The 25987-nt window shown below is 40.8% G+C and overlaps 1 protein-coding gene across 3 annotated transcripts in view; it reads right to left on the reverse strand.

The window, feature by feature from the left end:
- LOC135202419 (cysteine and histidine-rich domain-containing protein morgana-like) overlaps positions 1–25987 on the reverse strand; it is a 262246-nt gene that overhangs the window by 61493 nt on the left and 174766 nt on the right. For all 3 annotated transcript variants that reach the window (XM_064231811.1, XM_064231810.1, XM_064231812.1), the window contains exons 4-5: positions 23637–23747; positions 8471–8641 (exon numbers count right to left, since the gene is read on the reverse strand). In XM_064231811.1, coding sequence (XP_064087881.1) covers positions 8471–8641; positions 23637–23747 — 282 coding nt within the window. The remainder of the gene's footprint in view (positions 1–8470; positions 8642–23636; positions 23748–25987) is intronic.

Below are 25987 nucleotides of genomic sequence, written 5' to 3' on the forward strand. Positions count from 1 at the left end.
ATCTCGGTGAATGCTTGAATTTCTTGGAATTTCTGGCATTCTCAGTTATGATTTTCTGTCATTTCCTCTCGGGTGAGATGGACATCCCCAATAATTGTTATTACTAAATTCAGGAGTCTCGCTAAGTGATTAAATTCCTAGGAATTTCTGGCATCAGAGTGATTTGGCTTTCTGTGATTTCCAAACACTCAGGCAATGGGTATTCCCGTTACTTATTACAATAATCGGGAGTCTCTCCGCATGCCGGGATCCCTTGGTTTCGCTGATGCTCACCGAGTGCTGGGCTTCATCATGTTACCAAGAACCAGGACGAGACAAGGCTCACCTGATTATTGTCTTGAAAGAGTTGGGTTTTTTTGCTAAGTGGGAATTTTTATAAATCCTAGCGCTCGCCGAGCACTCGCTATCCACGAGTGCTTAGATAGTGATACGGTCCTTTACCAGTACAGATGAGTTCGCTCCTCAGTCTGGTTTGGAGATGTGCACAGCTTGATACTACAAGCAACACCTTCTAGGTGAATGCTCAAGTACCATCCTTGTGTCTCGGACCTTAGGGTCCAAACACACAGAGCAGCAGACACAGAATCCCTCTTTATTCTTCTTCTTGGAGCTTCGGCCTCAAAGGAGAACAGTTAATTGGGAAGAAGTGATAGTTCTTTGCTGACTATTACCACTCATAATTATGTAGTGGTGATCTGCTCAACCCATTCGACTTGGCTCGGCCAGCCAGCTCTGCCAAGCAGTGCTCAATTCTACTGAATCTGCTCTTGATCAGTGCAGTCCCTTGCCATGGCAAGAGCTCCCTCCCTTTCTGTGTTGCAGTGAGTTTTCCCAGGGGTCGTCGTCTTCGTCTTCATCATCTGACGCCGCCTCGCCTCCCTCTTCGAAGGCTTCCACTGCCTACGAAGAAGGAGGTAGTTTCTCCACCCCCTAAGAAGTCTCACCTCAAGACTTCTAAGAGTCTCATTCATTTCCCTGGGGAAGAAGCAGTTGGCTGCCTCTTTGGCTCAACCAGGACACTATCCCAAAAGTATAGTGTCTCAGGAGCCACATGGAGTTCAAACCCAGGTTTGTCCTCCTGTCTCTGGTTCCAAGGGTGCTGCTCGTAGAACTGGGGCTGTGTCGGGTACTCGGGTACGACTCTCTCCGAGTGTACAACCTCCAAGGGCGGTCGTACACCCACAGTCAATGATGGTTAGTCTTTTCTCCATCATGACAATGGACCAGGGTAAGAGAAGGGACCGTGTTGGTGGCTGGGACCCACCTGTGAAAGCCAGGCATGGCTATTCTTCAGATGCCAAGATTGATGTTGCTGTCCCTCGGGACAAGGCATCTGAAGGAGCTGGGAGGGGGTTCTCTGTGTAGTCCTCTTCGTGAGGTTCAATCACGGAGAAGATAGATGTGTAGCAAGACGTGGCAAGTTCTCACCAGCTTTCACTGCATTTAACTCCGCTCAACTTTTGCTCTCATTCGCACGGATGAAACAGTTGTAGGATTGAATGCTTAGTTTGACAGTGAGAACCACACAAATTCAGAGAAGAGCGGGCAAGAACAGTCAATCCTCCTCTCTTTTCTTCCATCTACTTCCTGGTTACACCGGGATGAAATGAGGGAGTAAGAAGAACTCTATGGAGTATACTCCCCAAAGTTCAAATCTGGGTCACTATGTTTTTTGTTCGATCTTAGGATTTTACCAAACATACGTCAATCTGTTTAAGATGAGAAGCTCCAAGATGTTTTAATGCCTCTCCTGTGCTCCTGTTTTGGGAACAACCAGTTCGGCTTGAACTAGTCATCTTCGGTGTTCTGTTATCACCGTAGAAGTCTCCCTTCAGGACAGCTTCACCTTCGCTATCTTCATTAGAAAATGAAAGGTCTGCTTCCAGTCCTCATTCTTATCTCTCGAATGAAAAAGAATTAGGCTGGAGCGCAATTTACAGGAACCTACGAACATACTAGTATGCTCTCCTTGCGACATGCGCCTGTTGTCAGTTGCACCATCCAAGTAATAAGCACATAACTTCAAGTTAATTCTTCTAGTATGTGATAGAGATGAATAGTACCTTCTCTTAATTAACCTGAAACTCAGGACAGCCTTTAGGGCCTCTCAGCCAACAACACTACAACATTTGCATTATCACGGAACGAGAAGGTATTTTTCCCTCCCATTTCAGTTACAATGCAGATGCTCAAGTGTATTCCAACATGGAATGCACAACCAGGCAACTCGGTATAAGGAGTTGAGTTAGGGGCAGAGTACTGCCTTCTGTCTGCGATTCTGTTCATCTTAGTACTGCTTCTCCTCTATCACTACCAATTCTAATCTCTCTGCCCCGGCCATCACAGACCTAAGTCTTTGGTTGGCTCGGAATTCTCACATAAGGCCCATGTCTCGTGCTCCACATTTGCTGTTGCGTGAATCTTCAGTAAGATATATCTCATTGGACTCATTATCATCTCTCTGTTTACCTCACTGTATACCAGAAGTCTGTAGTCTTCTGTTCCATCGCACCTGCCCATCAGCCACTGTGATGATGCAGAATGATTTTCTTCAGACTATTCAAGTTTTGTCTTCAAATATACATTTTATAATTCGTAAGGTGTTCAATTATTCTTTGTTCGCCCAAAATTGAAAATGAATAACGGAAGACTTCGCCTGTTCCCCCGCCTGACTAGCTCTGCTTCCAGAGTAGATAGAAAAGTTCCTCCCTGATCCAACCTACAAGAAGCAGTTCTTCAGGCAGTACAATCCCTGTTTTAATTACTGAAAGACTCACTGCCATCATTGCAAGCACCAACTTTCTCACTGGCCAGCAATGAAATAGTGAAATAACTTTTTCAGTCCTCTGTAAAACACCAGGAATTAGAGCCATTTTCACTATTGTGTCATTGACGGGACTTTTTCTATGATCAGAATTGAGAGTTCACTTCTCTCCATTTTAACTGTGAAGACATAGGTCCACATTCACCTTAGTCATGCACCAGGTAGTATTGCTTCTCTTTAGTTGAGATTCAACTACTGACGAGAAACTCTGTCTTGCCATCACAGGGACCTTGGTCTCTAGAAGGCATTTGACCCTCGTCTAATGTGCACATACCTTCTGAGAATCACCATCTCGTCTCTCTTGGCGAACAAGATAGATGATATGCATGGTTCGTTCTCAACATCACCCTTTAAAAGGCGGGTATCATGTCGTGACTAAGTTTAGGATTCACAATTCTTCGACATCTGTTGATGAGTCCGAATCCTTCATGATTTTCTGGACTTTAGACTTTCTATTGGTTGATCCAGATCAGTAATTACTTTGTCCTCTTGGCGAGTAGTGGCTGCCCCTACAAAGGACTGACCCCCCCTATTGAGTGTCAATACCTTTACCCTCTGCTGTCTTCCAATGTAAAAGCGTCTAACAACACGTCTTCCTCCGAGTCCTACGAGATCATGAGGAACTCCTCTGCAGTTGGATACGTCCACACAATATAACTGACCACCAATGCCTTCAATACAAAACTCCCCTGACTACCTTTACTGATTGACTGCCAAGAACTCTGATCATAAACAGACTCTCCGACTGATACAGCAACCGCACCAGCAGATAACCCAGAACTCACCAACAAGCAATGCAATCGTTAACCATCCATCCACCAATTACACTCTCTCTGTCCTTTGACATCATCATCTCATGCTTGCAACATCCACACTAAATCGCCTTTCACAACACGATGCTTGGAGGCAGGCCCCTTGGATCTTGTTCAAGGGCCCTCATACACTCCCAGTTGCATCGCCATTTGCTTCTTCCAAACCATTTTTTCCAGAATCACATTATCTCCCTTTCTACTGTCCTCCAAAATCCCATTCACTATCTCATCTACCCCTTCTAACTCGTCTTAATATCTCCCCTATTTCTGCTACCAAACCAATCAGTTCATCCATACTTCTGTCAAACCCTTGCAAAGCTTCATCCATACTATAAATTACTTCCCTACCACTCAGTTCCCTTCCCACTGAAATCTCACTCACCCCTGTCAATTCAAACCCACATGCGCTGTGGCAGAATAAAAGCTATGTGACAAAAGCAAGCAAACTCCCCACAGTTACGTCAATCGTACAAGCTGACAGAATTTCCCACAGCCACACTTTCCCCTTTACGTTACTTTTAACCTGCAGGACAATTGGTTCCACGAAATACCGAACACACAAAACACAAACACGTACTCACCTCTGGCTCTAAATACTCAGGGGTAGGCTGTGCTGTCCGCTGGATATAGGCGAGCCGAAACACAACCACCGCCGATAATCTCAACACAAACCAACCAACCAAGAACCACAATCCCACAACAACTTAACAATCTGACAAATCACTGAGCAGAACACCAACAGCCCAAAAGAACACGACAACCACACGACTTGGCCCAGCACAACCCGCCAACACCAACACTGTCCCAACCACCACTCACAGACACCAAAACGCACTACCAACCTCTTCAACCTCACCACAACCAGACAGAAACACGCACAACTTTACAACACCAAAATCTATCAAATAACACAAAATCAACTAACCAACGGAAAACTGCTGCCAAAACCAACTCTATGCCTTCAACAGACACCTCACTGCTTACGACTCGTAACAGACTCCCGCCACCAATCTACACAACAGAGCGCCACAAGAGACACACGGTTCCGACCACCATTTAACCACTCCCATTTATTCTTCCACCAATCTCTCTCTCTCTCTCTCTCTCTCTCACAACCCTTGGAGATGTTGTCAAATATGAACTACTATCATTACTCCTCCATAACGCTACATGTATCATTCATTTCCTCACAGTCATCCGTATTACACCCCTTATCAACTGTTTGTACTATAGCATTAACACCTTTATCATGCAGTTCACGCTTCTTCCTTCCATGCCCTTTCTCTACACTTCTGCTTTCTTCCATACTTAACCAATACAAACTGCCAATCTCCTAGACCCATTTGTTCACTGACACTCGGCTCACACTTATTCACCCTCAACCATTCACCCATCACATTCTCACAAATACTGTTGCACACTAGAGGACCCACCAACTGAATCCCCTTAACACCTAGTTTCCCGAATTCCCAGCTTAACTCATCCTCTTCCCCCTACACACACTCACTACATGACCTTCCATTCCACATCCAGCACACTTTGCATGCCGTTCCTTACACATCATAGCAAAATGACCATTCTTTCCACAATTGCCGCAAATCACATTCATGGGCACCCTGACATCCATTCTCTATGTGCCCTACCTGTCCATACCTGTAACACTTAATATCCCTATCTTTCTTACATTGCTCACTAAATGCCTCATATGCCCACACCCGAATCATGCTCCTAACGCCCACCGACATTCATTCTTCCTGTGTCCTGGCTTTCCACATCTGTAACACTACTGCTCTCGTTCACAACTAACTGATCCTACTCTTCAAAGACTTGCACTTCGATCTCTCTTAGGGTCAACTATACTTAGGTTACTTGCTCTAACGCTCCTATCAATCACTCACTTGGCCCTTCTAAAACTGCCTCCCTATAGCTCTTGAACTCTGGTATACCCACAGCTACTTCAGTCCTAACACTAAAACTTCTACTCTCTTTCATACACCTATCTAATTCATAATCCTCTACTATTTCTAAAATGTCGTTCCACATTAACCTTTCACTCATCCATCGCATTTTCTCCTTATGTTTTAGATTCATAAACTCGTATTTGCTCTCTTGTACAATCGCCAACAACTTTTGCACTAACTCCTTACACTCATTTATCACTTCGTCCCCAAACTTTTTCCTAGCTAATGTTTCCAACCTGCACACATACATTGACAACGATTCACCAACATTCATTCTTGCCTCTTCAAAATCATGCTTTCTCCTAAATCTATCGCTATTCTTTATCATCTTTTCCTGTTCCACAATCCTGGCTTTCACACACTCATGTAGCACATTCCCTACACTCATCATTACACCAAACATATTCAACAAACATCCTTTCAAAAGTCTACCTAACTCTCTTGCCCAGACTCTCTTGTTATCCCCATACTTAGCCACAGAATACTTCTCATATTCCTTAAAAAAGTTCCCTATATCCCTACTACCATATTCCTTGTATTGTGCACATCGGGGTACCTCTCTCATATACGCAGCCTTTCGTACTTCCTGCTCATTCTCACACTCACTTTTGCTACTTCCATTCTGATCCCTCTTAACCTCCTCAACCTCTTCCAAATACAACAAATCAACTTCCATACTAACATCCATGCTCTTGATTACACTCTTCTTACCCTTCTTTCTACCTACCAGTTTCCACTCACAGCTATCTAAATCACTCTCAGCTCTTTCCCAACATATTCAGTCCTAGTCTCATCCTGTCTGTCATCCTTACTACCCTTCACAACCAAATCACCTTTGTCATTTGTACTCTCATCCACTTGTTCTTTCACTTTCTTAATTGCTCCTGTCCCGTCAAAAGACCCAGTAGGCCTACCTCCTACTGCTCCCTCTCTCATGAATCTCTTCATCTCCTCCTGCACTGTATTCATCATTACTCCGAATTTTTTGTCCATTTTCTCAACCATTCTCTCTTTCGCTCCTTTCACCTCTTCTTTCATTTCTACTTTTGCACTCCTTAGCATTCCTCTCATTTCCTCTAACTTGCTCTTCAGCTCCTCACACTCTACCCTTAACCACTCATTCTCTACTTCCAATCGTCCTCTAACTTCTCTCTCCAACCTCAACTCCTCCTTCAACCTCTCCACTTCAGTTAAACCTTCCATATTCATTTTCCTTCACCAATCATACAACCCACCACACCAACTGTCCTGCAGCTGCCTCACCAGCAGCCCCACGTCGGGCAACAATAAATAATGTGGTGGGATTACAAGCCAAAACCAAAAACTTTCAAAACACTTGTACTCACCATATACTTGACACACTCAGGGCAAGGAGCTGCACTGTCCGCTGGATATAGCCATTGTAACACAATACCAACAAACAACCAAGGACTACAACCATACAAGAATTTGACACAAACCCAACAAAAGACCACTGCATAAACAATCATTAACATCAAAAACAATAACACAAAAGCCAATACAATCACCTACAACATCAAGGAACCACAACAACAACAACTCACAACTCCAACAACTCATCTACAACACAACAGAACTTGCACGCTTAACAACATTCCTACACACAAGCACAACAACTCTAAGCATACAATACTATAATTCAAATAACAAAGAAAAGACACACAATATAACTGACCATCAATGCCTTCAATACTGACTCCACTGACTACCTTTATTGATTGACTGCCAAGAACTCTGATCATAAACTGACTCTCTGACTGATACAGCAACCGCACCAGCAGACATCCCAGAACTCACCAACAAGCAATTCAATTGTTAACCATCTATCCACCAATTGCTCTCTCTCTCTCTCTCTCTCTCTCTCTCTCTCTCTCTCTCTCTCTCTCTCTCCAAAACCTTTAATTTCTTAGCATCCCACTCTGCACATTCATTAAAAGTCTTGTCAACTGAACATTCCGGTCCCCTACATTCAATGCACAAGGTGTGTAAATCATACTTCTCCTTTGCTGGTCTGATATTGCAGCCTTTGCTACAATACCTTATGTTGGCAGCACTAGTGTCAATATTTATAATCCTATATATATATATATAATATATATATATATATATATAGATATAATATGTCATATTATATAATAATATATCATATATAAATATATATATATATATGATACAATATATATCATATATATATGTGTATATATATATATATAAAATAAACATATATGTATATTGATACTATATATATATATATATATATATATATATATATATATATATATATATACTATATACAAAAACTTGAAACAGTCAAATCCAGGTAATAGGTTGTAATAAGTGGAATTAATACTCTCTAACAAAGAACTAGAACAAAACAACAAAGTCGTTGATACAATATTTCAAAGCAACTCCAAAGGCAAAGCCTACAAAAATCAAAATTTAAGCTGACTGCTCACAACTGAACTTCAGTTGAGAGCTGGCAAAAAACCACTGAACTCCTTGCTGGAGTTGCTCCACTCTTACCTGGAAAGTGGGTGGGACTAGTACCTACAACGGCACTAGTGCTACCATGATTTTTTAAATTTTAAGCTGCTGGCAAGTGAAACTTTGAGCAATGTAATTACTTGGTAAGTTACATAAAAATACTAAACTCAGATATAACCTATACATTCATACTCAAGACACACAACCACTATACAATCATGGTAGAAAAGACACAAATGATAGGCTGGCATCATAACTATGCTTTTCCTAGTTTCAACAGCAGCACTATGCCTCAAGAGCTTATCATGAAATGCTGCCATACAAGAAGGTAAACTTAATGAATGAATATCTTAGAAGTACAATCCTACCAATTTATGCCAGCAATGGTAGCCAGTAGAACACCCAACTTGCTCTAGAAATTCCTGGAAATCCGTTGTTCTCTTGTTACAGCAACTCCAAAACTTCATCCCTTCATGGAAAATTGGAATGCCAGGGTGTGACTGGCACATTTCTAAATTGCTGTGTTCACCTTCATAGACCTGAAAGTGTAAAGTGGATGTGGAATTCTTGACTGTTAATTATGTGAAAATCAAATCTCCAACAGAAATGTATTAACTCATTAAGTATCCTGATAATGATTTAACCATATATCAACTGAATGTATGAAATGAAGGCAACCAATACTTCACTGTTCCTGGAGGAATTTTTATTAGGACTTAATTCTAGAAAATTTTAATTCTTCATAAAGGAACAGAATGGAATATGACATAATAAAAGTTTCATATATACTTACACAATAATTACATAGCTAAAAGTTTTCCATGTACTGCAGCCTAAATTCAAATTTTGTGGGTAGCGCTTCGTTTGCTCAGTGTAGGTGCACGTACTGCCCCCTAATGGCAATACAAGGAACGTCTCAGATAACCAACTCATTCTGTTTTATGCCTAATGTCCATCAGAGGAGAGGATGGTGGGCTCTGATCATGTGATTTACAAGGTAAGTATATCTGAAACTTTTTTTTTTAATATAAAAATGTCATTTTTATAGCAGTAACTTACTTATTAATTACATGGCTAATTCCAAGTTGATAGGAGGTGGGATCATTGATATATTCTACTCCAAAACATAGAGCAATTTAATAAATTTGAAATAGAAAAGTTGCTAGCATTGAAAACCATATTTGTCATTTCCTATAAGTTTAAGAGTACTGCAGGTGGATACTGCCTATGGTTGGTGATAATCTTAACTCATAGTGGTGTGGCAGCATAGCCAAGGGGTTGCTCCTACATAAGGGGAACTTTACAGGGTGGGAAGTTCTCCAGTGGCTAGCGAAGCATGATAGGTGCCTGCCCTTGCCCTGGTTACAGCATCAAAATAAAAACTAGACAACACTGACACTGCCACCTACACTGAAATTAAATGAAACCACAATCGATCCACTGAGAGTGGTGGGTGCTCCAGGTAAGTTGTAACCCCCTGGACCTCCAAAATCAGGCCCTTACTCAAAAGATGATGAGATGGTAGGATAACATCTTGTGCTTCCCTCCAAATGCAATGCCAGTCACTAAAAATGGTGCCAAGGTTGTCGAAACTTCGACGAGATTGTACTTAGCTGCAAAATATATCTTGGCATATTTTCCTCGTTTACGTAAAGCGGAAATGCACATTGTGTGAAATGAAGATAATATGTTTTGTCGTATTTGTATTTAGTTGTGTTTGGTTTATTTCATGTATATGAAATTGTAAGTATAGAGGCAGTCCCAGGTTATCGATTGTCTCTGTTAATGGCGATACAGTTTTACGGGGCTTTTATGACGCCATAAGGCCAGAGGTGCCAATAACAGCCAGAGGTGCCAATAACAGGTTGTGGAGCCATGACATACCTAACAGAGGAGCCATTAACCCATTAGCCGAGCTGGTATTTCCAAAAGTGTCTCCCATATACCGGCGGGGTTCGGGAGTGAGTGCCAAAGTGGAAAAAAAGGTTTTTTTCAAAAAATCACAGTATGCTTAGTTTTCAAGATTAAGAGTGAATTTTTGGCTCCTTTTTTGTCATTGCCTGAAGTTTAGTATGCAACCATCAGAAATGAAAAAAAATATCATTATCATAAATAAATATTGGAATATATGACAGCACAAAAAAAAAATTTCATATATAATTGTATACAAATCGCTCTGTGAGCAAAACGGTTAGAGCTAGAGTTAATTTTTTTCGTTGTATTGTACACTAAATTGCGATGATTTTGATATACGTATAACAAATTGTAAAACGATCAAAGCAACACAGAGAAAATATTCTCACAATATGATACATGAATTCGTAACACGCGGACATGACTAAGTTCTTTTCAAAAACTCACCATAAATCGAAATAGTATTGTGCTAGACTTCCCGTTTGTTGCAAAATGAAGGTAATTGATTGAATATTACTAGACTGTAAGTGTTGTAGCTTACAATTGCAGTTTTCGACCATTTCAGTCGAGATAACGTTGACCAAACGTCAAATTTTTTCTATTTATCGTGATTTATATGAAAAATTTCAAAACAGATAAAAGCTATAACCATGAGTTATTTTTACTTGTATTCTACATGATTGCACACATTTTCATATATAAAACTTTATGTAACAGCTAATATAAAATGGTGCAAAAATTATGTCAAAGTGATGAAATAATTTCTGAGATGTGTCACTGATGCTTTTTAGTGCAAGAAGAAAGAAATTCGCGCATGCGTGCCTCGGTAACGCTTGTAAACAAAACAACAGCTTGATTCGTGAACTCCCAGCATCCCTCAAGGAGCGTGATTCAAAAGTTTTTGCTAAGTAAGCCTATAACTATTTTTCTGTGAATTTTTAAAAAACTTTTTTGCGTCGACGTATCATATGTCAATTAAGCACCCAACACAATTTTCGTCGACGTTTAATACGTCCAATAGGCGTTTAAGGGTTAACTGAAACTTGGTGCCATAAATGGCAGAGTTTTGGTTAATGGTGATTTTCGTTCATCGGCACCACGCCGAGAACGGAGCCCCCACCGATGACCGGGGACTGCCTCTACATGTATTAGTGCTTAAGTACTGGTAGTCAGTTGTTTGTTGATTCAATAGTTGGTTCAACAGTTTGTTGTTGCTTGGTGGTGGCTGCAAGTGAGCTGTCTAAGAATAAGGAGAATTTCTTACGGTGTGATTTAGATGATTACAAAATAGGGATTGTGCTATCCCCGATCTCAGATAATTCGGCTAGGATAACGAGTCCGCCATATGCATTAATAGTAAGTTCATATTATTTATAGTTTCATTATACACAACGCAATACAATGTCTGAAACATTATTCACAATGAGTGAAGTAACCTGAGTCCGTAGCATAGAACTTAGGCTGTGATTAGGTTAGTATATTTCACTCCACTTTTAAGCTATACGATCCTGTGTGATTTGAGTCGGAATAGAGGCATTGGAAAATGTCATCACTGTTTAAGCTTTCATACAAAATAGTGAGAAGCAAAGATTGCTTACCCTTCTGGTAGGTTGACAGTAGAATGGACGTGAAGAGCCTATACAGGCAGTCCCTAGTTATCGGTGGACTCGGTTAATGGCAATCCACTTTTGGGGTGCTTGTCTATCGCCATAAAACTGGTGATTTATGATGCCATAATGGGTCAAGTTTTGATTATCAGCACAATAAGGTGCCAATAATAGTTATGGCGCTATAACATACCTAACACAGGTTCCATTAACCAGTTATTGGCGTCATAAATCGTCAAGTTTCGGTTAATGGTGGTTTTCACTTATCAGCAACCAGCCAAGAATGGAACCCTTGCCAATAACCGGGAACTGCCAGTGTAGCGTCTGAAAACTAAGGAGGTAGTACATAGAGGCTGGTCTGACGTCCTTCACTTCACTTCAAAGTAGGCAAAATACACTCCAGTAAACTTAATGCTTCTCAAAAATGAAGTCCATATAAAATGGAGGACAACAAGTTTAGATAGAAGAAGAAACAGGTTCTTGCAATAACACCTTAGGTTATGGAAGGTCCATCCTCCGATTTCCGGTTCAGCTTGAGGAATTCCTGAAACACTCCAACTGGACACAGAGCTCCCTATACTATTTCTGAGCTGGGAAGCACTACTGGACACTTGTAGCAAGAGCTGGAGCCATACTGTAGCTGGCACCAGATGAGCTGGGTGCTAGGTGAGCTAGGAGCTCGGAAGTTAGCGGACACTTCTGGGTGCCAGGCGAGCTAGGAGTTCGGGAACTAGCAGACACTCGGAGCAAAAGCTGGAGCCAGGTTGTGGTTAGTACTAGAAGAGATGGATGCGAGGTGAGCTAGGAGCTCAGGAGCTGGCAGACACTTGGAGCATGAGCTGGTGCAAGGCTGTTGCTGGCACCTGGTGCCAGAGGGGCTGGGCATGAGGAAAGCTAGGAGTTCAGGAGTTGACAAACACTCAAGAGCATGAGCTGGCAAAGCTGGAGGCCAACGAATTAGGAGATTGTGAGTTGCCAGGTGCTCCTTGAAGTCAAGGCAGTCCGTAATTATACAAAAGGAGAAAGAACAGATCCGGGTCTTGGATAGGACCTTGAACTTGACTAAAATACCCATGGATAACATGCAATCTGAGTTAATTTCTTCCTTACTTGCATGGGTTAAGTCTTGAGGAAGGACAGAGATTAGGGAAAACTCTAGGTCCTTGTGCCTAAACCTGAGTTAAGCATAGTTCTATACTCCTAAATGGAGGAGCACTAGAGAACCAACCTAGAGCTCAGGAAAGAGGTAATTCACCATTGGGTCACAAATGTCTAAAAAGGGGAGACGAAGTGTCTGGGGTACTAGTAACGGAAAACTGACTACTTAGTCTGGCAGATGTAGCTAAAAGATTGATGTTAGTATGCCAAAGTCTCTGCGACACATCTCAAAACCTTTTAGAATAACAGGCCTCCGAATTGAGGGAGGTTGACTGAGGAGAAACAGTCAAGGACTGAACCGGAAGGTTCCATCAACAACCGTCAATTTAAGAAGCCATTCTACGACCTACATGGGACAGAACGGGACTATGAGGGTCCTCGTAACGTTACGAGCCTGAAAATCAGTTTAGGGCTTCCTTGAATAAGAATGTATAAGATGAACAGGATCAAGAATGATCAGTCTGTATATAGCAACTGTTGTCCATACTACAGTCAGTTCCTGGCTATCGGCAGTCTCGGTTCATGGTGATCCAGTTTTGCACCATAAATGCAGTGATTTATGGTGCCATAAGGGCCGAGTTTCGGTTATCAAGGACATAAATAAGGTGCCAATAATAGAGTTGTGGCACCATAACATACCTAACAGAGGAGTATTAACCAAAACTTGCCGCCATAAGCGCCATAAATTTGCCAAGTTTCAGTTAATGGCGGTTTTCACTTATCAGCACCCAGCCAAGAATGGAAACCCCCCCCTACAAATAACCAGGGACTGTCTGTAGAGGGTTTGTTTGTATGGTGTTTTTACATTGCATGGAACCAGTGGTTTTATTCAGCAACGAGACCAACGGCTTTACATGACTTCCGAACCACGTCGAGAGTGAACTTCTATCACCAGAAATACACATCTCTCACCCTCAATGGAATGTCTGAGAATCAAATTCGTGATCACTGAGGTGGCAGGCCAAGACAATACCAATCATGCCACTGAGGCACTTGTAGAGGGTTTGGGACCAGAGAATCCAAAGGAGGAGGCAAAGGGTCCTTGCAGTAAAAGACAGGCCCAAAGTCGTCCCACCCTATAGAGTCCACAGATCCTGAGAGACCAGGAGATCAAAGGACACTCTTCTGACAGCTCAATACAACTGCCAGACCTTCAAAGCAATGCAAAATTCATTGAACCAGAAAACTTGATTGATTTGCTCACCGTAGACATTCTTTTGTTGCTAGAGAGAGAGAGAGAGAGAGAGAGAGAGAGAGAGAGAGAGAGAGAGAGAGAGAGAGAGAGAGAGAGAGAGAGAGAGAGATTTTTTGTATTAGTTTGTATGGTGTTTTTATGTTGCATGGGACCAGTGGTTGTTCAGCAACGGGACCAACGGCTTTACGTGATTTCTGAACCATGTCGAGATTGAACTTCTATCACCAGAAATACACATCTCTCCCTCCTCAATGGAATCCCCTAAAATCAAACTCGCAGCCACTGAGGTGGGACGCCAACACCATACCAGGTGCTCTGAGAGAGAGAGAGAGAGAGAGAGAGAGAGAGAGAGAGAGAGAGAGGAGAGAGAAGAGAGAGAGAGAGAGAGAGAGAGAGAGAGAGAGAGAGAGAGAGATTCTTTGCTTATGTATACTTGGGTCTGTGGTCTTGCCGAGAAGGACTGCATACTACAGTCTATGTGTGAACCTGGATCGAGAAGCAGTGAAATGTTAAGAGAATCGATTCAGCTCTCAACATAGATGTGAAGGTTCTTCTTCCAAGAACCACATCCCGAAACTTCCTGGCTTCTCGAGTGGGTTTCCCAGCCTAGGTCCCAGGCAAAAATGAGTCTAGGTATAGGCTCTGAAGAGGGACTTCCCTTTTGAAAGTTTGTGATGGACAGCTGTCACTGCACGTGGCAGAAGATGGCACAAACTGCAGACAAAGTGCAGACTCGCTCTCAACTTTGCAGCCCATGTGGACTGACAGTACCTTGTATAGTCTGAAGCATATGTGGAGCTGTATGTGACACAGAACTTATGTCTGGCAAACTTAAAAATTGGCTGCAAAGTCCATAATCCACCAAAATTTAGGCAAGGTAAAAACAGAGGCCTAGTCCAAAACCAAGCTGTGACAACCTCTGTAGGTCAAACAATCCTCTAAAAAAGAAAAAATTAGTCTGTGAGCAGGCATTAGGTGTTCAGTGGTGGAAGCCAAGCACAAATGGTGTAAAGTGATCTGGATGAGGGGGCGGGTGTTTGGGAATCAGCGCCCGGTGCAGGAGACTCGAAGCTGAATCCAGGCGTGAAGTCGGACCGAAGGGGTGACAGAGGAACCACAGCAAAAATGTATGAAGGCTGAGAGATGAAGCTAGTCCCCCTAACTCTTGACAGGAAGTGGAGAACTGCAACCATAACTGCGTTATGAAACAAAACATGATACAATGCTTGTCCACATCTGAAACCTTGGAACTGGATGAAAAAGCAAAAGACTCATATGATGCCTAATCTTGACTAATGATGGTGGACTACGAAGTCCCCAGAGGGTCATCCTATAAGGTTATGCGCTATAGAAAGTTACGGACTGTCAGAAAATTCTCTTGGCAGACGGAAAAAAACTTGAAAATTCTGCGAGATGAGGCTGAAAACTAAAAAATGAGGACTCTACAACAATGGTTGTGTTCTGAGGGAGAGGTGGTGAAGATCTGGAGGCGAAAACTGGGGCCAATTGCTAATGTGTGGACCTCCCATAGGGGAGGATCAGAGGCAAATCAAGGCAAGATTCTCTTCAACAGGGAGGCATAGTTCGCCGAAGCCTAAGAGGACAGACGACTCGAGGAGCTTGTCTTGCTCCTTTCCAACTAAAGCCAAACTCATAACTTCTGGAGAGACTTTGACAGACAGGAAATTCAGAGGAGGAGGGTTCTTAGAAGGCTCATAACGGGAAGCTGATACTGAAGAATGGTCATCTGGTTAACAGACTCAGGTGCCAGCCACTTGAAAGACTGGAGACAGGCATTTGACCAGAAACTGGCTTTCAAGAAAGAACAGCAGTTCTTAGAAAATGCACGAAAGAACAGCAGTTCTTAGAAAAATGCACATATCTGCCAAGATGCCTTTCCAGTGGCTAACTAACACAACACCTCCATCAAGATGCCTTTTCAGTGGCTGTCTGCCAACACCTGGGAATGGTCTTCAAGTTCGACTGAGGGGGCAACTACTGGGGACAATCCCCTCGGACTCCTTTGGACCGCCAGTATATCTTCTCCCAGGTGTAAGGAAGTAGGACAGTCACTTAAGGTCTAGGAGATCCAGATAGCCACCTCCTCCACTACACATCAGTAAGACACCTTTCCAGTGGCTGTCTGTCGCTACCTGGGACCAACAACAGGCTCAACTTTGGGTGCGACTACCGGTATGTAAACCCCCGGCCTCCCTTGGACCTCCGGCATGTCTTCTTTCCAGTGCGGGAGAGCGGAACAGGGATCTTCATCGAGGAGCATTGGCAGATCAGTAGACGCATCCTCCACTACACAACACTTCACTGTTACAAGGTTAAAAACATGGTGAAAGAAATATAAGGCTCGCAAAGGCCTGGGAAGGAAGCGAGGGAGCCAGGAATGGGAGCAAGTGGAAAATATGGGAGGGCTAGTAGCAGGAGAGAATTGGCGCCAGGTGTGCATGCTCTGAGCTGGGCCCAGGAAGCAGGAGGAGGCAGGTGAAGGCAAGTGGCCAGCATTCCAGTCTGCACTACCATGCGAGCTGGAGGCCAGGAGCTAAAGATGTGGAATGGTCAAGATTGCTTGACACCAGTTAAGTACATACTCCAAGGCCATGTGAACCTTCTCTGTAACGTCCCAAAGTACTGCCAAAGCAAGAACTGGTAGCTGATTATCGGCTGTCAAGATGTTTCCTGCTGAAGCTCACCAAAGCCAAACTACATACCAATCTCTCCTTACTACCTTTCAGCCCCTACACTTTCCTGTTCTCAGCAAAGGGAAGCGTAATAAGTAGCTCAAGCCCAGAAAAAAAAATCATAAATTACGAATGTTTTGGGCTAATGGCATAGCATATCATTCAAAAATTACCTTCAAGCCAATTATTTATCGGCAGCTTGTTAGAAAAATTGCAAAAGTTTTGGCCTAATGGAATGGTGTAACATATAAGAATCTTTAAAATAACTATCTATTGGAGGCTTGCAAAAAGCCTAGGCCAGATAAACAAAACATAAATTACAAATGTTTTGGCCTATAAGAATGGTGCAATATTCAAGAATTACTTAAAGGTAATTATTTACCGGTAGTTTGCTAATTGCTTACAGCCAGTCAACAAATCCTAAAATGAAAAGTTTGACCTAGCACAATGATGTAAAAGTAATTAAAGAATTACTTTTAAGGCAAGTATTTACCAGTGGCTGGGTGTAGCCTATGCCTAATAAACAAATCATGAATGCAAAAGTTTTGGCCTGACGGAATAACATTCAGGAATACTTTTAAGGCAATTATTTACCAGCAACTTGTATGTAGCCTAATCCTTGTGAGCAAAACATAAATGTAAAAGTTTTGGCCTAAAGGAATCGTGTAACATTTGGGAATTACTTTTAAACCAAACTATTACCAGCAACTAGAAAGTAGTGGCTTTTTGATGAATCTGAATCAAGGTAATAACAAAACAAAACAACTCGTCCAGAAAGATTTCTGCTCGAGCACCAAAAATTGGCAATTTTCAGCATGAAATGCAGCAATTTCTGGTCATCAGCACCAACAATAGAGTATTGGTGCCGATTCTTACCTATCAGAGGTGCCAACGATTCTTACCTATCAGAGGTGCCAACAAGTGGCAAAAATTGCCAATTTTTACTATTATAGGCAATTTTTGCCATCGGAATGGTGCCCCCCTGATAACTGGGGACTGCTGGTACTACCTATATCCAGTGATATAACTGGAAAATAAGAATAAGCTGCTATAATTACTCAATGTTTTGTCAAATATGGCAAAAAACAGAATGAGGTGGTTCGCTAAGTCGTTCCTTGCACTGCTGTTAATGGGCAGTGCTGTGCACCTACACTGAGCAATCAGAGTGCTAACCACAAAATTTAAATTTAGGTCGCCTTGGATGTGAAAACTAATAGCTATGTAATTACTGGGTAAGTTACTATTATGAAAAATAGAATTAAGGCCAACAAAAATTGAGAGTAGAAATATTTGAAAGGTGTAACAGGAGGAAAAGTTCCCAATAGCATTATGAAATAATTGTTTTCCAATTGCATTATGAAATATTTGTTAGGTGAGGGTGATAGCAAGATGGAAGAAAGAATAGGAATGGAGGTACAGTAATGCCCCGAACTTATGCGAGGTTAGGTTCCAGACCCCCTCGTGCAAGGGGAAGTTTTGCGTAAGTTTGGCACGGCCTCTAAATACGATCCTAATCATGCTCCATAAGTATTCAGCTAACTTTTAAATGAAATGAAAGTTACTGTAATTTCATTCAAAAGTTAGTTTAATACATAACCCTTAAAAAGAAATAAAGGTTGATGTATAAAAATACAGTAACTACTACGTACTTACGTATAATTTTTGTACATATACTAATGTTACCCCTAATTCTTGGGATGCCATTTTCTTTTTCCCTCATAGAGTAAAAGACATTTCTTGGCGTCACTAGGTAAACTTCATAAGTCAGTCATAATGAAGGTATACAATTCAATAAAATAAAGAAAATGTATGTACATACGTAATGTTCACAGATGGTGAGGGTAAAATTCAATTAATTTAAAATCATGTACTAGTGTGAGGGCTAACTACAAATAGAGAGAGAGAGAGAGAGAGAGAGAGAGAGAGAGAGAGAGAGAGAGAGAGAGAGAGAGCGATTAGAGAGAAGAGGAGGAGAGAGAGAGAGAGATACGTATGTACATACTTTATGCACATTAAAAATGTACTGGACTGCAAAAAAAAAAAAAACAGTAAGTATGGGTACTCACCAGTGATGAATGTTGATTTGAAGATGATGATCAATTAGCTGTGCAGTACAATGAATGACGATGAAGATGATTGCACAGCATTTTTCTTTCAGGTTAACAGTGTATGTAATTTTCACAGAAAGACACTAATACAACTCTCAGTTACGTCTCTGATATGTTTTAGTTTGTTAACGAATTCATATTATCAAACCAGCCTGACCGAATGGCATCACCTCCAAGTCATGTGAGGTAAAACTTTGGAGGGGTATCATTTTTTAAAAGTGCAAATGGGATTACATACTATGAAAGTACATTAACTGTATGTGCTGTAATTACATGTAACATACAGATTGCACCAACACTTTTCTCTGAGGTTTAAGAAAGTAATTTTCACATTAACGACAACTCTTAGTTATGTCTCTGATATGTTTTACTCATACATTAACAAATTCATTTTATCAACCCAGCAAGAATGAACAATGTCACCTCATGATCATGCAGATCTTAAGTGGAAAAACACTGTGAATTACTTACTGCCTTTGTATATCATATTTAAAAAAATATAAATAGTAGTATACACAAAATTTCCATACCAATTTTACACTTAAAAGCATGAAAACTTACACTAATTGTAGTATACTAGTACATACTTCAGAAATTAAAGTTTCTGAAATGATATCATCTTTGAAAAGTGCAGTAACTTTGTGAATGTATATTGCATCTTGTAAAAGTATAAAGTGGACCCCCCTTATTCGTGTTCTCAGCATTAGCGGACTCACATATTTGCGGATTTCTCTATGAACCATATCTACCCATTATTTGTGGGAGATTCGCATGTTTGCGGTATTTTTCTACATGAAATATCCCCAAATTACTATATTTTCATATAAATTTTGTGATTAAATGCACTTTTTGTGATAAAACTATATAAAATAAAAAACGGGTATGTATAAACCAATTAAGTGGGTTTGAGTCTGAATGGACAAAATAGTCAGTTTTAAGCGTTTTTAAAACGAGTTTCTAGTATTCTCGGATTCTAGCTATTTGGACGGGGGGGGAATCTGGTACTCATCCCCGTGAATATGGAGGGTCCACTGTATACACTTACTATATAGTATAGGTGTTGTAATTACCTTTGTATCATATTTGTAAATGTACAAAAATGAAAATAATGCATTTTCAATAAAGATTTTACTACACACAAAAGCTTTAAAACTAATAAATTTACATAAGGTAATAAATAAAACAAACACTTTTGCAAGGTTTTGCAGTGTTTCTGAAGGATTCACAAATGTTCGCGCTATTGTGAAGAACTTGCGTATGATCATTAATTAGGCTCCAAAGAAAAGTTCGCACTATTGTGAATTTGTGCAACTCGGATCGCATAAGTTCGGGGTATTACTGTGCAGTACAAGGAACGAGAAGGGTTGCAGATGGGGGCCAAAGGGTAGCTGCAAAGAACCTATGTAATGCCTAGTACTACACTGCATGAGGTGTACTAACGGCACTATCCCCCTACAGGGTTTCCTTTATAAAATTTACATTCTTATGATAAGTTTTACATAGACTTGCCAAGTAATTACCTAGCTAAGAGCTTCCTACCTACAGCAGCCTAAAAATTCAAAATTAGCTGTAGCACTAACATTTGTTCAGGTGTAGTTAACATGCCCTACCCGCTATCGAGACCAAGGGAGGTAACAACATGGCAGACAGCTCCAATTCGTATGTGCCCTTATGTCCATGTGCGAAGAGGAAGGAGGGCTCCATGTGCGAAGAGGAAGGAGGGCTCCAATCATGTAATTATTTGGTAAGTATATGTAAAACTTAATTTCATTATAAAAATGTCATTTTTACATAAGAAACTTACCAAGTAATTACATAGCTGTCTCCACATTGACAGGGGGTGAGATCCATGGACATATTTTATCTCAAAGTATTATTTGGATAATGAATTTGACATATACCAGTTGCCAGCATATACAAACAAAATGCGTTGTTGTTTCCTTACCTGGCAAGGGAGCACTGCAGCTAGATATAGCCTCTGGCGAGTGCTCCACTTAACCTGTAGCGAGTGTGGCTGTATAGTGCAGAGTCACCCCTACATAAATGGGAACTTTGCAGCGAGGGAGGTACATACACCCGTGGTTTGCAAAGCTCCTAAAAGATGCCCTTGCCCTGGGCAAAGACCAGAATAGGACCACAACACTCAACTACATAAAAATAAAAATAAAAAGTCATGACCCAAACAACTAAAAAGAACTGGTGGGCACTATAAGTCAAAGTGTGTCTCCAGGCTTCCCTAAAAAAACATAATACTACAGGTACTCCCTGGTTATCAGTGGCCTCAGTTATCAGTGATCTGGTTTTATGGGGCTTGTCTAGTGCTGAAAATTGCTGAAAAGCACCAATTTTTGGTGCTACATATCTAATAGAAGCACCATTAACTGGTTATCAGCGCTAATAAGCATTGAAAATCACAGATTTCTGCTTATCATCAAGCCATTAGAACGGAACCCCTGCTAATAACCGGGGTCTGCCTGTACCTCCCTTCAAGGAGAAGGCAAGCAGAGGGAAGGGGGATCCTCTATGCGCCCTTTCCCAACACTGTGCCAGCCATGGATAAAGGTCCTCAAAATTACAATTTTCAATGGTAGCTTCCATGTCCTTAATGTAGTGGGAAGCAAATATGGACTTGCATCGACAAAATGTTCCTTGCAAAATTTGGAGAAGGATATATACATGAAGGCAAGAGAAGTTTCAACAGCCCTCACCTCAGGCGCCTTAACTTTAAAAGAAGACAGCCTACCTTTTTGAATCTAGGAATGAGTTTCTATGATCAGGCTCCTTAGAAAGGAGAGGGCATTTTTGAAGAGAGGACGTGACGTGTTTCTAACCGAACACCAGAGGAAATCTGAGGAGCCCCTAACCCTTTCCATTCTTTGCAGGTAATATGTCAAGGCTCTAACCGGACATAAAAGCCTCTCTTCTTCCTTCAGTTGAACAAGGTCGACGTACTAAATCAGGTGAACACCGCCCAGGGGTTAAAGGAAGTCCAAAATGGGATATGACTTCGCAGACAACTAAGATGAGCGCCTAATAAGTTCAAATGAGAGATATACGCCGGGCTATCCCAAGTAGGATGAGGCGGAGGCACCAAAGAAGCAGGGGGTGGCACCGCTTAACTACATGAAGGCTGAGAACTGAAACTAGCCATATTGGACTTCTTGGAAGGCGGAGGAATGCTGTCTGCATCCGCGGAATGCCTATTGAGAGGGCGAGCAGAAACCTGATAGCATTCCAGATGCCTTTTGCTAGGAATCGAATCATCGGATTCAGACAACACACAATGCTCACTGAAAGAGACACTTTTTCAGTGACGCTCTGTTGAAACCTGGTGGTGGTGAACAGGTTTGACCCAGGGGGCAACCCCACCAGCCTTATTTCGACCTCCCTCCAGTGTGGGGGAGAGGGACAGGGGTCTTTGTCTAGGAGCACCAGTGGGACAGACAGCCACCTCCTCTGCACAGACTTTACACTGCACTTGCACTTTGAATATTGCTTTTTTCCATTAAGACTGAAAGATGAACACAATTCCATCACTACACTCGCTAAAAACTCTAATTTCTTATCAAATCTAGATTCGAGGCTGGGAATGGTGTTAATATCAGGAGCATGGGAACCTGGAGCAGAAGTTAGTGACATAGGAACGGGAGGGCTAAGGACTGGGGGAGATATGGGGATCAAAGACACAGAAACAACACTATCATCTACTAATTTCATGACTAGCACAGATTCTGAGTTAGACTTACTTTCAGCTCTAATAGCCGCCTTTCTCTTCCTATCCCCATCCATTTTGTCCTGATGGGGCATAAAGATCTTCCATTGCTTAACGTCTCATTGATTATATTCAGCACAAGTGACCTATTTCTTACACTCCTGACCCTTACATTTTACACATCTTGTATGAGGATCATGGCACATAGCTAATCTAGTTTTGCATCCTTCTATACAAAACTTAACACTCATGCTAGAATTGAACATTTTAAGTTCAATTTGCTACAGCAAAAATCAAAGTACTTCACCAAGAACTCCAAAATCATCCAACAAAGATGATGAAGAAAAATGCTGGAAACCACTGACGTTACTTGGGAGCTGGCAGAAAACGCATTGGAGCCCCCTGCCAGGTTGTTTCCTTTCTTGGCCCCGAGAGTGAATAGGAAATGTTAACTACACCTGAACAAATGCTAGCACTACTGCTAAATTTGAATTTTTAGGCTGCTGTAGGTAGGAAGCTCTTAGCTATGTAATTACTTGGGTAAGTTTCTTATGTAAAATTCCAGAAACCATTACCCAAACAAATGAATATGACCGGTACCTTAAATCACTTCTACTTCAAAAGCAGACTACATATAACATACATAATTACTACTGTACAGTACTATGACAAATTGCCTACATATATTTCCCTTATTGTTTTTGACAATTCACAAACTCAAAATACTATTAAAATAGTTTAGTGACTGTCTTCATCCTCAATGCCTTATTGTTTCAGATTAAAAACACTCTCAAAACATCAAAGCAATACTTTTTATACAAAAAATTGTGAAAGTTAACCTTACTACACAAATTTAAAATTCATTTCTGATAGGCTATTCTAAATTTTCGCAAGATTTAAGCAGTGATAAAATTCTAATTTCATTTATGCAATTACATATGAGAATATTTAGGCCTCACTGTTGATCAGAATTTCACTAGATCATGTATGATGAAGGGTATGATAATCTAATGCATATCACGTACGATAATCTAATATATATTGCATGGTAAAAATAACAAAATCTGTTTGAAATCTAGAACTTGTTCAACACTTAACAGAACAGACAGCATATTTACTACAGTACAATGAAAAATGAAATACTCACAGCTTTACAGCCATTGTTTTTACAGTTTTCCCCAACCTTGATGGCACCCAAAACATCTTCCTTGTTCTCTGCAGCACTGCTAACTTCTTCTTTCTTCTTCTTCTCTATAGCCTAAGTGTTTTAAAATAATAAGAAACTACAGTGCTCCACACTTTTATGCGGGAATAGGTTCCAAAACCTGCAGCGGAAATGCAAAATCCACAGAACTACAGAAATCCCCATCTAAAAAATCTTTAAACTGACTTATAACTGCCAAATACCCCATATGCCCCATAAACTAAAATGCTTATAACTGTCTATTTTAACATTTCACTGCTTAATTTGATAGCTCAAATATAAATATACCTTAATTCATCATACTTAAGGGGACCGTCCGCTATGATGTCTATTTTTTTATTTATTACGCAAAATACATAATTTTCATATATGTTTTAGATATATATAATACCTTCATCATATAAAAATTTCAAGTCATTTGATCAAAAACTTTTCGTTTTATTAGCAAAAATCATTGATTTAAAAAAAAGATTTAAAAAAAAAAAAAATGGTAGTTTTCTCCGCTAATATGACATCAGTTGTATTGAAAATCATACCATAAAAACTTCTTTATATACAGAACAATTCTGTGTGACAGAATTTTGATTTCTTAATTTTTTTATTTTTTATGATTTTTTTTTTTTTAGTCTAGACACTCAAAAAATTAAAAAAAAAAAAAGAAAAAAAGATATCAAAATTCTGTCACACAGAATTATGGGATTTTTATTCCTCTTTCCAATGATATCTTTCTCTCTAAAATTGGATAATAAATAACCGAGTAATGGTTACCGACATGCGCATAAGTATGTTTTTGAGTTATGAGCTCCCAAAGAGTTGCTATGTAAATTTTGTTCGCTTTTTTCTTATAAAAGTCAAAATAACATTATTATAATTACTTTATTTGTACTTTTATTGTTGATTTCTACATCAAGGATCGTGGTCCTACCCCTAAAAGTGGTGTTAGTACCCTCAGCGTGACACCAGATAATGATGTTGACGGCGAGACATGAGACAATGAGGGCAGCTGAAAAATGATATTGTTATGATACAATAAAGTTTGTTCATACTTACCTGGCAGATATATATATATATAGCTGTATTCTCCGAAGTCCGACAGAATTTCAAAACTCCCGGCAAACGCAGTGGTCGGCCAGGTGGTTAGTACCCATTCCCGCCGCTGGGAGGCGGGTGTCAGGAACCATTCCCATTTTCTATTCAGATTTTTAATGTCATTGTCCCCGAGGGAGGCTGGGCGGGTACTTGATTATATATATCTGCCAGGTAAGTATGAACAAACTTTATTGTATCATAACAATATCATTTTGTTCATGACACTTACCTGTCAGATATATATAGCTGATTCCCACCATTGGAGGTGGGGAGGGACAGAATAAAAGGATTTGGGAAACATTTCACATGCAGATGATAGACATCTTGGTTCCTTACCTGTTAGCGTAGCTGACTTCGTGATTACTGTCACCCAAGTCTGCTTTTGCTTTACTAGAGTCTCCAGCAAGGACGTGACCTGTATAGCTGGTGAGATCTAGATGATCTGACAACGGGGGCGTGACCACAATGTGTCTAGACCATATTGACCATACTTTAAGGGCAGCGAAGCAAAGAAAAAACCACCACCTGACCTAGCCTAGGCAAAGTTAGTCCCCAAACTTTTAAGGCTAAAATAAAGGGAAGTCCGCCTCTAGCGGTCGACCCTACAACCAAAAAACCAACAACCATAAAATAAAAGCACACCTATCCATTTTCTAAAGGATAGGATTCGTGCCACTTCCCGTACCCAAAACTGAATCTGCTGATATGTATGGTCCAAGCAAAAAGCAGTTCTCATATGTCACTTTCACATCCTGAGGTAGTGTGAAGTGAACACAGAGTTGCTTCGCCAAAATGTGGTGCTCACAATATTGCTGAGCGCCATATTCTTCTGAAATGCCATCGAAGTTGCGACAGCTCTAACTTCATGAGCATTGACTTTCAGAAATTTCAGATCCACTATCTGGGCCAGGACGAATGGGCCTCCCTGATGGTGCTTCTCAAGAAGAACGCTAAGGTTCTTAGACATAGGTAAATCAGGTCTTTTCACAGAACACCAAAGATTGTCCGATTGACCTCTAATTTGTTTTGTTCTATCCAGATAGAATTTTAGAGCTCTGACAGGACACAGGACTCTTTCTGGCTCTCGACCAACAATCCCTGCTAATCCCTTGATATCAAAGTTCTTAGGCCAGGGATTGGAAGGATTTTCGTTTTTAGCTAAAAAGGAAGGACTCAAGGAACAGACTGCATTGTGTCCCCTAAAT

Source organism: Macrobrachium nipponense, chromosome 30 (genome assembly GCF_015104395.2).
Source record: "Macrobrachium nipponense isolate FS-2020 chromosome 30, ASM1510439v2, whole genome shotgun sequence".
NCBI classification, from domain to species: domain Eukaryota; kingdom Metazoa; phylum Arthropoda; class Malacostraca; order Decapoda; family Palaemonidae; genus Macrobrachium; species Macrobrachium nipponense.